The 12,329-nt window shown below is 47.0% G+C and overlaps 1 protein-coding gene across 1 annotated transcript in view; it reads left to right on the top strand.

The window, feature by feature from the left end:
- Positions 1 to 7,241, top strand: part of PARP1 (poly (ADP-ribose) polymerase 1) — a 41,857-nt gene extending 34,616 nt beyond the window's left edge. The window contains exons 16-22 of the mRNA XM_011948961.1: positions 418 to 546; positions 1,937 to 2,035; positions 2,814 to 2,966; positions 3,897 to 4,024; positions 4,808 to 4,869; positions 5,856 to 5,970; positions 6,394 to 7,241. Of these exons, the coding sequence (XP_011804351.1) occupies positions 418 to 546; positions 1,937 to 2,035; positions 2,814 to 2,966; positions 3,897 to 4,024; positions 4,808 to 4,869; positions 5,856 to 5,970; positions 6,394 to 6,475 (768 nt within the window). The 3' untranslated portion in view covers positions 6,476 to 7,241. The remainder of the gene's footprint in view (positions 1 to 417; positions 547 to 1,936; positions 2,036 to 2,813; positions 2,967 to 3,896; positions 4,025 to 4,807; positions 4,870 to 5,855; positions 5,971 to 6,393) is intronic.
- Positions 7,242 to 12,329: the final 5,088 nt, after the last annotated feature.

Below are 12,329 nucleotides of genomic sequence, written 5' to 3'. Positions count from 1 at the left end.
TTTCCTGCCTCTGTTCTACCAAATCCATTGGGGAAAGAGCTGTTGGAAAGGGAGAGCCTCTCCCTCATAATAGCGTCTTCCTCCCCATTTTCCCTCCCTGCCTTTTAAGAGAGCTCCTGGCTCAGGAAACATTTGTCTGAAGTACCTTCATTATAGGTCCCAAATGTCAGCTTGTATGAGAGGAAAGACAGTTCTTCCACCTCTCAACTCCCCCAGGCCGCAAGGCCTTTTAGCATTCCAGGAAGTCCTTAGGAGAGCTCACTGTGTGCAGCAGGTAACAGGCTGGCCCTGACCAGCAGGAAGGTTTGCCCTTCACTGTGTTGAACGTTCTCTGCATGTAGGTTTTCTCTGCCACCTGGGTGAGTCTGTCTCACTCACCATGATACCTAAGTCAGGGGCTTTCTTTTGCTCCTCCAGGCCAAGGTGGAAATGCTTGACAACCTGCTGGACATCGAGGTGGCCTACAGTCTGCTCAGAGGAGGATCTGATGATAGCAGCAAGGACCCCATCGATGTCAACTATGAGAAGCTCAAAACTGACATTAAGGTAACAGGGTCAGGCCTTCCTCAAACATCTTAACCTCATCCTGAGAGCAGCGGTCCCATACTTGCATGTGTGTTAGGATCTCCTGGAAAGCTTGTTAAAACACAGATGGCTGATGCCCAGTAATTTACTTTTCTAACAAGTTCCCGGACGTTGCTGCTGGTGGTCCTTTGAGAACCTCTGGGCATTTCACATGTAGATAATGCACCTTGCTTGCAAGGCAGCGTTCCAAGCCAGTACCTCAGCTTGGCATACAAATTGATTTTTGAGGGTCTTACCAGAAGTTTTTTTTTCCCCTTCTTGAATCTAGAGAGGAGCTCTGTTTTTCTAAACCGTTGTGGTGTGAACTTTTAGAAGGCTTATTACCGATGTCCGTTTCAGAAGTGGAAATGCTTGATGGCAGCTCTAATAAAAACACAGTGCTTGGGTTCATTTTTCTCTGGAGCTAAAGTGGCCTGTGTTGGCACACACAGTCTCTGAACACCCTGCTTAGACCAACAGAGGAGGGATTTTTGCCTCAGCTTCTAGATGGCCCTGTCCTTGAGCCTATCTCCACGCTCGTGTGCCCCATTGTCCTCAGCCCATTCCCTGCAGTGTTGCAGGGGTTCAGGTAGGCTAGAGTATGTTGAGTCTGGTACCAGGTGTTTACATCACAAAAGAAAGAGCCTTTGCTCCTTTCCTAGGACAAAGTGTAGGTCTGTGAGTCCAAGCAGGTAAGACACCACATGTCACTTGTTTTGCCCCTGGAGCACCTTCCTGATGGGAAAACTGTGGGAGTGGTTCTTCGTGAAGGGATTCTTATTCTCTGTTTACAATTCTGAAGACTTTTAATTAAGAGACAATGAGGTAGACCAGCATTCCTAGGTTTTCTGAACTTTGAATATAAATATGAAAATAAAACGTAACTAGTCTCATCTATAATACTCAGGTTTACTTAGCATAGATTACATCAGCTATTTGACAGCTGCTTGTTAGGCTTGTGCACTGAGCCAGGGATAATTTTAATTGCACATCATAGCTGTGACTTCTCTGGCCCATTGTGTTTTAACTCATGCTGAGCTGGACTCTCTTCCAGGAGCCGGTTGCTTGTTCAGGAAATGCCCTATTCACTGACAGTGAGCCCCATGTTCTAGCTTCCCTGATATCCCAAAACATAGAATTTTAAGACAAAAAGGAACCCTGAGCCCAGGTAGATGAAGAGGTGGAGGCTCAGGAAGGTGGAGCCACTGGCCCAGGATCTGCCCAACCCACAGGCCTGGGACACAGGCTCTCAGTCATGCCTGGCTTCCTTTGAGGAGTGTGGTGTTGAGCTGTGCATCGACTGAACCTGAGCATTCCTCTGTAGCTCTCCTGGGGTCTCCTTTGTGCTAATCCCAAGATTCTGTTTACCCAGGTGGTTGGCAGAGATTCTGAAGAAGCCGAGATCATCAGGAAGTATGTTAAGAACACTCATGCAACCACACACAATGCGTATGACTTGGAAGTCATCGACGTAAGAATCCCTTCTTCCCCCACTTTCTTCTGTGTCCTGCCAGCTTTTCCCTGCCCACTCCTCCAAACTAGGCCTGGGTAGAAAAGAGCAGTTTACTTACTTTAAATAATCCAAAGAAGTGACTCATTTGTTCAGCAGAAAAATTAGTAGTCTTTTTTTTTTTTTTGGCATGGAGTCTCACTCTGTCACCCAGGCTGGAGTGCAGTGGTGCAATCCCAGCCCACTGCAACCTTCGCCTCTTGGGTTCAAGTGATTCTCCTGTCTCAGCCTCCAGAGTAGCCAGGATTACAGGCATGCGCCGCCACACCCAGCTAATTTTTGTATTTTTAGTAGAGGCAGGGATTCACCACGTTGGCCATGCTGGTCTTGAACTCCTGACCTCAGGTGATCTGCCTGCCTTGGCCTCCCAAAGTGCTGAGATTATAAAATTAGCATCTTATACAGTAGTTTGGGGATGGCTTTTTATTATGTTTTAAAGGACATTTCCCGTCCCCAAACCTGGTCTCAGAACATACAATTATCAGAGGTCCAAGATAAAGTTCCTCAAGTGCACATCTGCTGCACAGTAATACTAACTAGCAATGGCTGGGCTCTGCTGGGCCGGACCTTGACCTTCCATCCCAGCCTTGTGGAAAACATTTTCTGCATTGCAGCAGACCTTAAGTCTTCTAGCCTTAGGGACAGCCAGTCATTTCTCCTGTATCCAGTCCTATCTTTCAGTCAACCAGAGTAACAAATGGCTTCTTTTGTCCCTCCCTTTGTTTACTACTCCAACCAGATCTTTAAGATAGAGCGTGAAGGCGAATGCCAGCGCTACAAGCCCTTTAAGCAGCTTCATAACCGAAGATTGCTGTGGCATGGGTCCAGGACCACCAACTTTGCCGGGATCCTGTCCCAGGGTCTTCGGATAGCCCCGCCTGAAGCACCTGTGGTATGTGCCTGGCCTGGTGAGGGGTGGGCAATACCTGTCTCTGCAGGTGTCTCCATAAAGAACTTTGAGTAAGAGGCCTAGTTGGCTTAGGGGGATTCTGCCAGACATCCTTTCTTTAGGCCTTCACGCTTCTATCCTCCTGACCCTGATCGTGTCAGGAGTTTCAAACACAGTTTCTGGAACAAAGGAGATAGAGCATCCAGGCCAGGGCCTGCTGCAAATGCTGATCGGGTGTATTGACAAGCAAAGAACAGATACATGGCTACAGGCCAAGCTGAGTCCAGGCCTACCTCTATCACTTCCCAGCCAGGCCACCTCTTGAGTGTCAGTGTCTTCAGCAGGAAAACGTAGTGATAAATAAGTAAGGCTTTACCCAGACACGGGGGGTCATGATGCCACCTGCTGGATTCTAGATGGGTCCAGCTGGACAAGGCCTTCCAAGCCTCTAGTTTCACAGTTGTAGAATGAGGAGGAGAGTGGTTTAAATGATTCTCTCTGGTGCTGTGCAGTAGTGTATAACGGGCAAATGGCCTACCCTTTGTGAACCTCGTGTTTCACTTACAAAAGGGAATAAAAATACCAGCCTGCGTTCCTTGGATGTTGACAGGCACTAGTTTAAGTAACATTGATGAGCTCATTCCATCCTCACGGCAGCACCATGAGATTATGTTGCCCACTTAAAAGAGGCAAGTAGAGTCCAGAAAGGTTACGTAGCTTCTTGCAGCTCCTTGGCACCTGGCAGAGCTAGGATCTGAGCAGCCTGGCTTGTGAGCTGAAACTTTGGTGTTTCCTCAGCATGGGCATTGTGAGAACTAGAAGTGATGGATTGCAGCACTTAGCTGGGTGGCTTGCTCATGTTGGCACTCAGTGAACAGCTGCTCCTAATTTCCCATCAGAAGATTCTCAGCTGTCCCTTTTCCAACCTTCCAGACAGGCTACATGTTTGGTAAAGGGATCTATTTCGCTGACATGGTCTCCAAGAGTGCCAACTACTGCCATACATCTCAGGGAGACCCAATAGGCTTAATCGTGTTGGGAGAAGTTGCCCTTGGAAACATGTGAGTAAACCTGGCTCTGGGACCGATGGCATTTCATGGGGACAGATGGAATGGGCTACAGGCAGAACTCCCCTTGGCTGGGAGAGTAGAAATTCCCCACTACAGTTACTGGACCCGCCGATTGGGATTCTTTTCTTGTAAATAACAGAATCCAATTCAAGTTAAGGGAACAAGGGAGATACAAGGATACTTCAGGAAATGTAAGGGCAGGAGCGCAACCAGGCCTCCAGAGCTGGCAGTGTCTTCTCTCCATGTACTGGGAAGCAGAGAGATTGAGTTGCACAAAGGATGATCCCCCATGGCCTCCTCCTCCACTCAATAGTGTTTCAGTTTTCTTAGACCAACCTAAATGGAACTGGAATCTTAATCCCACTTCCAGATTCTCCACAGAGAAAGATCTGATTAGTCCAGCTTGATCTGGACATCCACCCTAGTCCTGTGAACTGTAACCAAAAGCACAGGGTCATGTAAACGGCCAGGGGTCTGGGGACTGTGGAATGTGGATGGAAATCCAGAGCTGCCGATCACCGCTCCACATAGGGCCTTTCCTTGAAAATGGCCCCATAGCAGTGATTGCTGGGCACAGACTATGTTCAGCCGCAACCGCAGCTTCAGGTTCTGGAGCAGTTCCAGAAACTCGGGAGGAAGCCTGAGCAGTTAAGATGGTCTGGGTTTTGTGGGCTTTTATCTCATCTCTATATCTGATCTTACTCTCCTAATCAAACTGTTGGTTTTGAGAGCACAGTGTTAAAGCCTCTTCTGAGCCCATCCTCTTTTGAATAGGTATGAGCTGAAGCACGCTTCACATATCAGCAAGTTACCCAAGGGCAAGCACAGTGTCAAAGGTAAAGTGTTTCCAAAGCTGCTGCTACAGCCCAAGGCACCCTGGACAGCACAGAACGGGGGGGCTTGCTGTCCTGAGAAGGCTGCCTTGTGGCTGGCTGTCAAACAGCTGGAGATTAATTTTATCCTTTTGGGATGTGTGTGTGGGGTTGTTGTTGTTTGGGGGTGGTAGTGATGGTTAATATGCTGCAGCTGACCGTGATTGGAGGTTCGTTTTATTTATTTTTGTAAAAAAAAAAAAGGCCAAGCTCTATAGCAGGAGGTTCATTTTTAAAAACAGTTCTCTCTCTCTGGCTGCGGCTGGTATCACAGATGCCCCAGGAGAATCTCGGTGCACGCATCAGTAACCAGGTGCATGTGTTTGGGCTTTAACCTAACTTGTAGCTACAGCATCTTGTAGCCTGGAGCGTCTTGCATTATTAGAATTTGCAGCATATGATTTAGAACTTCCCACTGCCTGGTTGAAGTGGCTGCTTTGGAATTCTGTTAAGCCAAAATGTGACCCTGTATGGAGGGTACTGCCACTGTTCTCATGAAACTCAGTGAAGGTTGATGCCCTGGAAACCTTGATTTATTGCCTTAGTTTTATATCTGAAGAAAGATAGAGCAGAGCATGTCTTTAAAATGAGCACGAGACTGGGTGCGGTGGATCACCTGAGGTTAGGAGTTTGAGACTATCCTGGCCAACATAGTGAAACCCTGTCTCTACTAAAATACAAAAAATTAGCTAGGTATGGTGGCAGGTGCCTGTAATCCCAGCTACTCAGGAGGCTGAGGCACGAGAATTGCTTGAATCCGGGAGGCGGAGGTTGCAGTGAGCTGAGATCATGCTGTTGCACTCCCAGCCTGGGCGACAGAGTGAGACTCCATCTCAAAAAGGGAAAAAAAAAAGGCCACATGGACTCAACATCAAAAAGAGCTCATCTCCCTGGAACCTTTGCCACATCTGCTCTCACAGTTCATGTCACTTGTGACTTCTGTTTTTCAGGTTTGGGCAAAACTACCCCTGACCCTTCAGCTAGTATTAGTCTGGATGGTGTAGAGGTTCCTCTTGGGACCGGGATTTCATCTGGTGTGAATGACACCTGTCTACTATATAACGAGTATCCTTTCTTGAGTATGCTGTGTGAGCACAAAGGGATGTTCTCGAGCTACAGAGTCACTTACATGCTGTCAGATTACCCGGGGCAGACAAGGATTAGAGGCTGTCCTGTAGTGTGTCGCATGGTGACTGTTTCCCTTCCGTGGTCCCTCCCTGTGCATAGCCTGGCTTACAAGGTATGAGCCTTCCCCCAGCTTCCAGAGGATGATCTCCTCTCCTCAGTCTGCCTGAAGAAGACTTAGAGTAACTTTCAGGCTGGCGTTGAGCGTCCTGCCAGCCTGGGGGAGATCAGGCAACCCAGCCCCTTGAAGAGGCCTTAGAGTGACTTTTAGGCTGGCAGTGAGCGTCCTGCCAGCCTGGGGGAGATGAGGCACATGTACCCTCTGTTGTTTGGCCGTTGGCTCCTTAACAAGCTTCCCCTCAGGTACATTGTCTATGATATTGCTCAGGTAAATCTGAAGTATCTGCTGAAACTGAAATTCAATTTTAAGACCTCCCTGTGGTAATTGGGAGAGGTGGCCGAGTCACACCCGGTGGCTCTGGTATGAATTCACCTGAAGTGCTTCTGCACCAACTCACCTGGCTGACTAAGTTGCGCATGGGTAGTGCCTGTACTAAACCACCTCAGAAAGGACTTTACAGAAACGTGTTAAAGGTTTTCTCCAACTTTTCAAGTCCCTTGTTTTGTGTTGTGTTTGTGGGGAGGGGTTGCTTTGGGGTTGTTTTTGTTTTTTCTTGCCAGGTAGATAAAACTGACATAGAGAAAAGGCTGGAAAGAGATTCTGTTTGCATAGACTAGTCCTGCAGAAAAAACCAAGCTTCGTTAGAACGTCTGCCTTACTGGTTTCCCCAGGGAAGGAAAAATATGTTTCCACCCTTTTTTCTAAGTGTTTGTCTTTAGTTTCGATCTTGGAAAGATGTTAAGCATTTTATTTTTAGTTAAAAATAAAAACTAATTTCATACTATTTAGATTTTCTTTTTTATCTTGCACTTATTGTCTGCTTTTTATTTTGTTTGCCTCTTTGTGAGGGGTGTGGGAAGACCAAAGGAAGGAACGCTAACAATTTCTCGTACTTAGAAACAAAAAGAACTTTCCTTCTCTAGGAAGACTTGAACATGGGAGCTCTTGAAATACGTAGTATTAAAAGTTGCATTTGAAATTCTTGACTTTCTTATGGGCACTTTTGTCTTCCAAATTAAAACTCTACTGCCAATATACTTATCCAAGGGCTAATAGTAATACTCGATTAAAAATGCAGATGCCTTCTCTATTTGTGTATTGCGTGTCTGGTCTCATTCTGACTACAGATGTGGTTAATCTTCACAGTGCAAGGTCCCAAGAGACTTTGGGGGGATTGTTTCTACCCATATCTGTGAAACCCCAGAACATGCCAGGCAGCAAACAGCATTGCTCAATGGTAATGCCCCACCTAAGGGGCAGAAAAACAAGCACCAGGCATAGGAAGACACTTTTTTTTTTTCCCCCAACTTACCAGATGCGTTGTGGTGATCAACTCATCCTGCTCTCCGGAGGACTGCCTTTCATACACCACATTGCCTCATACAACTACTCTACATTTGAGAATCATACTTAAAGGTTTACATTTCAGTTGCCTGAAAGCCAGGTCCAGTGTCTTATGTCACTTCTGACCTTTTACAGAAGGGGACAAGTGAGGTAGTAGCTCACACCTGTAATCCCAGTGCTTTGGGAGATCATTTGAGGCCAGGAGTTCAAGACCAGCACCTTTGACCTGGAGACCCTCTCTCCTGATTATCCAGCAGTCCAGGCTCTTGGGCTCCTGGGCTCCTGAGTATTCTTCACTCTACCTTTTTTTTTTTTTATCAGCACAGAGAAAGGCAATTACCCTCACAGTACCTGATTAAACAAAGTATTTTTAGGTTGGAGTGATTACTTAATGGGTTCCCTGTAATCAAAACTGGTTTCTTTTTTTAAGGAAGATTCACATTTCTCAATCTATTTTCCTTTCAAAAGGGAGAAATTAGCATTTTATGTTTTAGTTTACACATTCTGCTTTTCTCTGTTCACTTTAAAAAGATTCAAGTCCTGGCCAGGTGCAGTGGCTCATGCCTGTAATCCCAACACTTTGGGAGGCCAAGGTGGGCGGATCATGAGGTCAGGAGATGGAGACCATCTTGGCCAACATGATGAAATTCCATCTCCACTAAAAATACAAAAATTAGCTGGACATAGTGTCCACCTGTAATCCCAGCTACACAGGAGGCTGAGACAGGAGAATCGTTTGAACCCAGGAGTCAGAGGTTGCAGTGAGCTGAGATCACGTGTGGCGACAGAGCAAGACTCCGACTCAGAAAAAAAAGAAAAAATTCAAGTCCTATCACAGGGTAGCAGCTAAAATGTGAGAATTTAATTTAAAAATTAAAGCCAACCTTGCATAGAAACTCAGGGCGCTCCATGAGAGAAGAGAGAGGAACTGCCCTCTGCCCCTCCTGGTGAGCTGCCCTCCTGCCTTTGTGCCTGGAAGTGCCCTTGGCCAGCAGTAGTTGTCCAAGGCATTACTGGCCTGACATTTCAGAGCACACTGTTCCACAGCGGTGCATGCATAAAAGATGCACTATGTACACAGTAGTGTTTTAGCCAACGTGCTAGCCAATGAATTCTGCGTCGGTGGTTATCTCTTGCTACACAAGAGATGGAGAACCATTCCTTCAGCATCCCAGAGCACTAAGGCAAAGCTGCTATAGAATGATATGCCTGGAACTTTGCCTTAGGGCAAACCTCAAGTACTGCTTTTAGGAATGAAATCTAATGGTAGCCTTACCCCTGGTGCATGCATAGTATGTACTCAGCTTAACTGTTCACACCAAAAGCCTGGAAGTTCTGCATTGTCCTTTGGCCTTCAGAAACCTTGTATCTTAACTGTTAAGATCTGCACATTGGGAATCATTCACCTCTGACCTGTTGGGCTGATTTTATTCCACTCTATATAATACACCCAGGTGCCTTAGGAGTTCACATTTCTCAATAGTGTCATTACCTTTCCCTTAAATTCTGTTTTGACTCCTCAGAGATTGGTGGCTGCTTTTTTGAGGCATAGTGTTTCCACCATTTCATAAGGCAGGGCCTTCCAAATTGAGTCTAATTTGGGGCCACGGGGCTTTAGGGAGGTCTGGTACAGTGCTTAGCAGCATCCTACTGCCCCTCACATCTGCCATTCAGCCTCGGCATGGAAGGTTAGATGGCAACTTCCCTTTGGCATGTGCCAAATATGCCCATTTGTGTGGTTTAAGAGGTCAGTGTTGGTTTTCTCATTTCTCTTTACTGTTCCCTAGAGTAGGTCATCTAGGTTATAAGAAGATATATTTTGGAGACTTCAAAAGTAAAGAAAATGTGACCTGTAAACATCCTCCTCAGCGAAATTAACCCTATGTGAAAAATGTTGCCCGCTGGACTAGGGAACAGTGCTGGTGATAGGGACAGCTGGTGTGTGTCCTGTGGGTCATGTGGACTCAACAGCACTCAATGCCACCCACCACTGTGGCATTCTGTATAGCTTTGCTTCTGATCAGCAACCTCATTCTGCAGCAGAGTTCAGCGTCAGGCTTGTACTTAGGAATTAACTGGTTTTGCTACATGCCCCATCACCCAGAAATGGCCTAAATGAAGAGTAGAATGGCTCGTGGTGGTGCCAGTTGTGAGACAACTTCCTGAAAGGATAAGGTTTGATCTTACAGATGCAGTAGAGGGTTGAAATCAGAGACCAACCTGGTGTCTCCCCCCAGCCAAAGCACATGGGTCTGGGAACCAGTGGGTGAAGTGGGAGTAGTTCCTCTTGCTGTTACCACATCTGATACCCAACTCACAGGACTTGTGTTTGGAGGTCTTAGTCCATAAAGGAGAGATGCTTCTAGGGGACACAATTATGGTTTCATTGACTTAGAAGATGAGGTTACCACTTGGCTGTTTGGGGCTCCTCCTTGTACCACTGAAGCAATGTGTGGAGGAGGGGGGTGACCTTGCTGGCAGGAGTGACTGATCCTGATTACCAAGGGGAAAGTGGGATGCTGCACAGGGAGACAAGCAGGACTATGTCTAGAGTCCAGTAGATTGTCAGGAGGGCTTTAGTGCCACCATGTCCAGTGGTAAAGGCAAGGCAAAGTACAGCAACCAAAAACACTGCAACTCCAAAAAATGACAGCACTGTGGAAAATTCAGACTCTTCAGGGATGAAGGCTTGGGTCACTTTAGTCAACTGAGGTTCTGGCTGAGGGCAAAGGAAATAAGGAATGGGTACCAAAAGGAAAGTCACAGATGTCAACTATGGCTTCATGTCCAATTACAGAAAAAAAAAGACCAAAGCAGCCAGTTAGAGGGGCAGAAACATTGCAGGTTTTGGATTTTGCTTTTTTGTTTTGTTTTGTTTTTTGGGTTGAGACAGAGTCTCACTCTGTTGCCCAGGCCAAATTGGAGTACAGTGGTGCAATCTCGGCTCACTGCAACCTCCGTCTTCCGGGTTCAGGGGATGCTCCCGCCTCAGCCTCCCTGGTAGCTGGGATTACAGGTATGCTCCACCACGCCCGGCAAATTTTCATATTTTTAGTAGAAACGGGGTTTCACCATGTTGGCCAGGCTGGTCTCAGACTCCTGGCCTCAAGTAATCCGCCCACCTCGGCCTCTCAGACTGCTGGAATTATAGACATGAGCCACTCTGCCCAGCCAAGATGCTGCAGTTTTAAGCCACAGAACAAGTCTAGCCGGAGTGTAGGGTTTCTGATGATGAGTTACAATGGCTCTACGTACACTCAAATTGAGTTCTTTCTTATGGGGTACCTATAAATGTGTACGTCACATTTGTACCCCTAAATGTCTTGCCCTTTAGTTCAATGGATTCTGGATTCTGAGGATACTCTTGGTCCTTTCCAGAGATGAAGTAAGTCAGGGGTCAGGGCCTACAGGAGGGAATCCCTGTATTCTTGGGGTTGTCTGAGCCAGGGCTCATGCCTGTCTGGTACTTTCAACCAAACCTCCTTCTCATGGACTCTGTAAAAGGAACAGTCAGGCCATTCTGAATCCCCCAGATCTTGTACCTCCCTCTTAGAATTGTCTTGAGAGGAATTGTCTTGAGAGTGTGTGTGCTGATTCCCCAGAAGGACTTCGTGTTGTTCCTGACCTCTAATAAGCGCTCCATAAATCTTAGCCATTGTTGCTAAAATCCTGGAGTGGTTTTTGCTAGAGTCTGAATCCAAAAAGGAAGCTCCAGGTAAGAGGAAAAACTAGAGAACAGGACACAGACCATCCTGTGCTTTTTCTATCCTGTGAAACCATCACCGTGACACTGGGCTTCCCTCTCAGTGTGGCCTCCCCTCAGTGTGGCCTCATCCGCTATGTCCCTCCCTGTGGTCCCCTTAACTGTGAAGTGTCCAGCCTCTCCGGCACTTACTCCCAGGCCCAACTCCACTTCAGGCAGGCCTCCTGGGGCTCAGAATAGCCCAGCTGCTGTCTCAGCAGATGGCCAGGCTAATTTTAGCCATGTGATACCCAGGGACCAGGCTGGGCTTTTTAGATTTGAATAAGCCAGTGTACAACTTTGGTTTAGAGCCAATAACAAAGTTTGGAGTTGTGATCTCTGTGTCTGCCTAGCACTTTCTAAGATTCCAGAAATACAATTTTAAAGGATTTGTTTCTGTAAACCAACAAGAACCCCAGCTATGGAGCCAGCAGGGTGTTGATGGAGGGTGGTAAGAAGCAGATGGTGGCACCACCTCCTGCCTCTTCTCCCTGATGACAGGCGGGTGGCAGGGTCTCAGTATCCTGGGTGCACTGTGCTGTCACTGCTCCCCTGGCCAAAGTGAAAGAAGGCAGCAGCCAACTCAGCCTCCTGGAACATCCTCCGAACCACTCGTGGGTGGCAGGCTACATCTTCATGCTGTGGAACAACCGTGGTCAGGAAGAAATCAGCCAGATGCCAGCAAGAACCTGCTTTGGCACTTTCATGTGCAGTCCCTCATGAACCTAATGTGAGGCAGGCAGATGTGGAAACAGGCTAAGAGAGGTAAGAGGTCCCAACAGAGGCTGAGACAGCCAGGTTAAGAACGTGTCTTTTCCATTGCGAGGTTTCTTCCTCATTATTCTTCATATGTGAAGACTGCCTTTCATCCCAGTTCTCCCAAAGAGTTCAGGGACAACACAAAGTGGCTTGGAGAAGTGGCCAGAGAAGACAGTAGAATGAGGAGACCAGACTAGTCATGCTTCCTAAACTGGGTCCATGAACTCTTAAAAGATGGTTTGGGTGGTCTTCGGGGAATCTGTTTGTCAGTTGAGCTGCTTTCAGCTTAAAAAAAAATAAAAGGAAAGCCAAAGTAACTGTTTAAACAGTAAG

Source organism: Colobus angolensis, unplaced genomic scaffold, assembly GCF_000951035.1.
Source record: "Colobus angolensis palliatus isolate OR3802 unplaced genomic scaffold, Cang.pa_1.0 Scaffold288, whole genome shotgun sequence".
Classification (NCBI taxonomy): Eukaryota; Metazoa; Chordata; class Mammalia; order Primates; family Cercopithecidae; genus Colobus; species Colobus angolensis.
The sequence above is the reverse complement of the archived record's forward strand: the minus strand, read 5'-3'. Positions and strand labels throughout refer to the sequence as shown.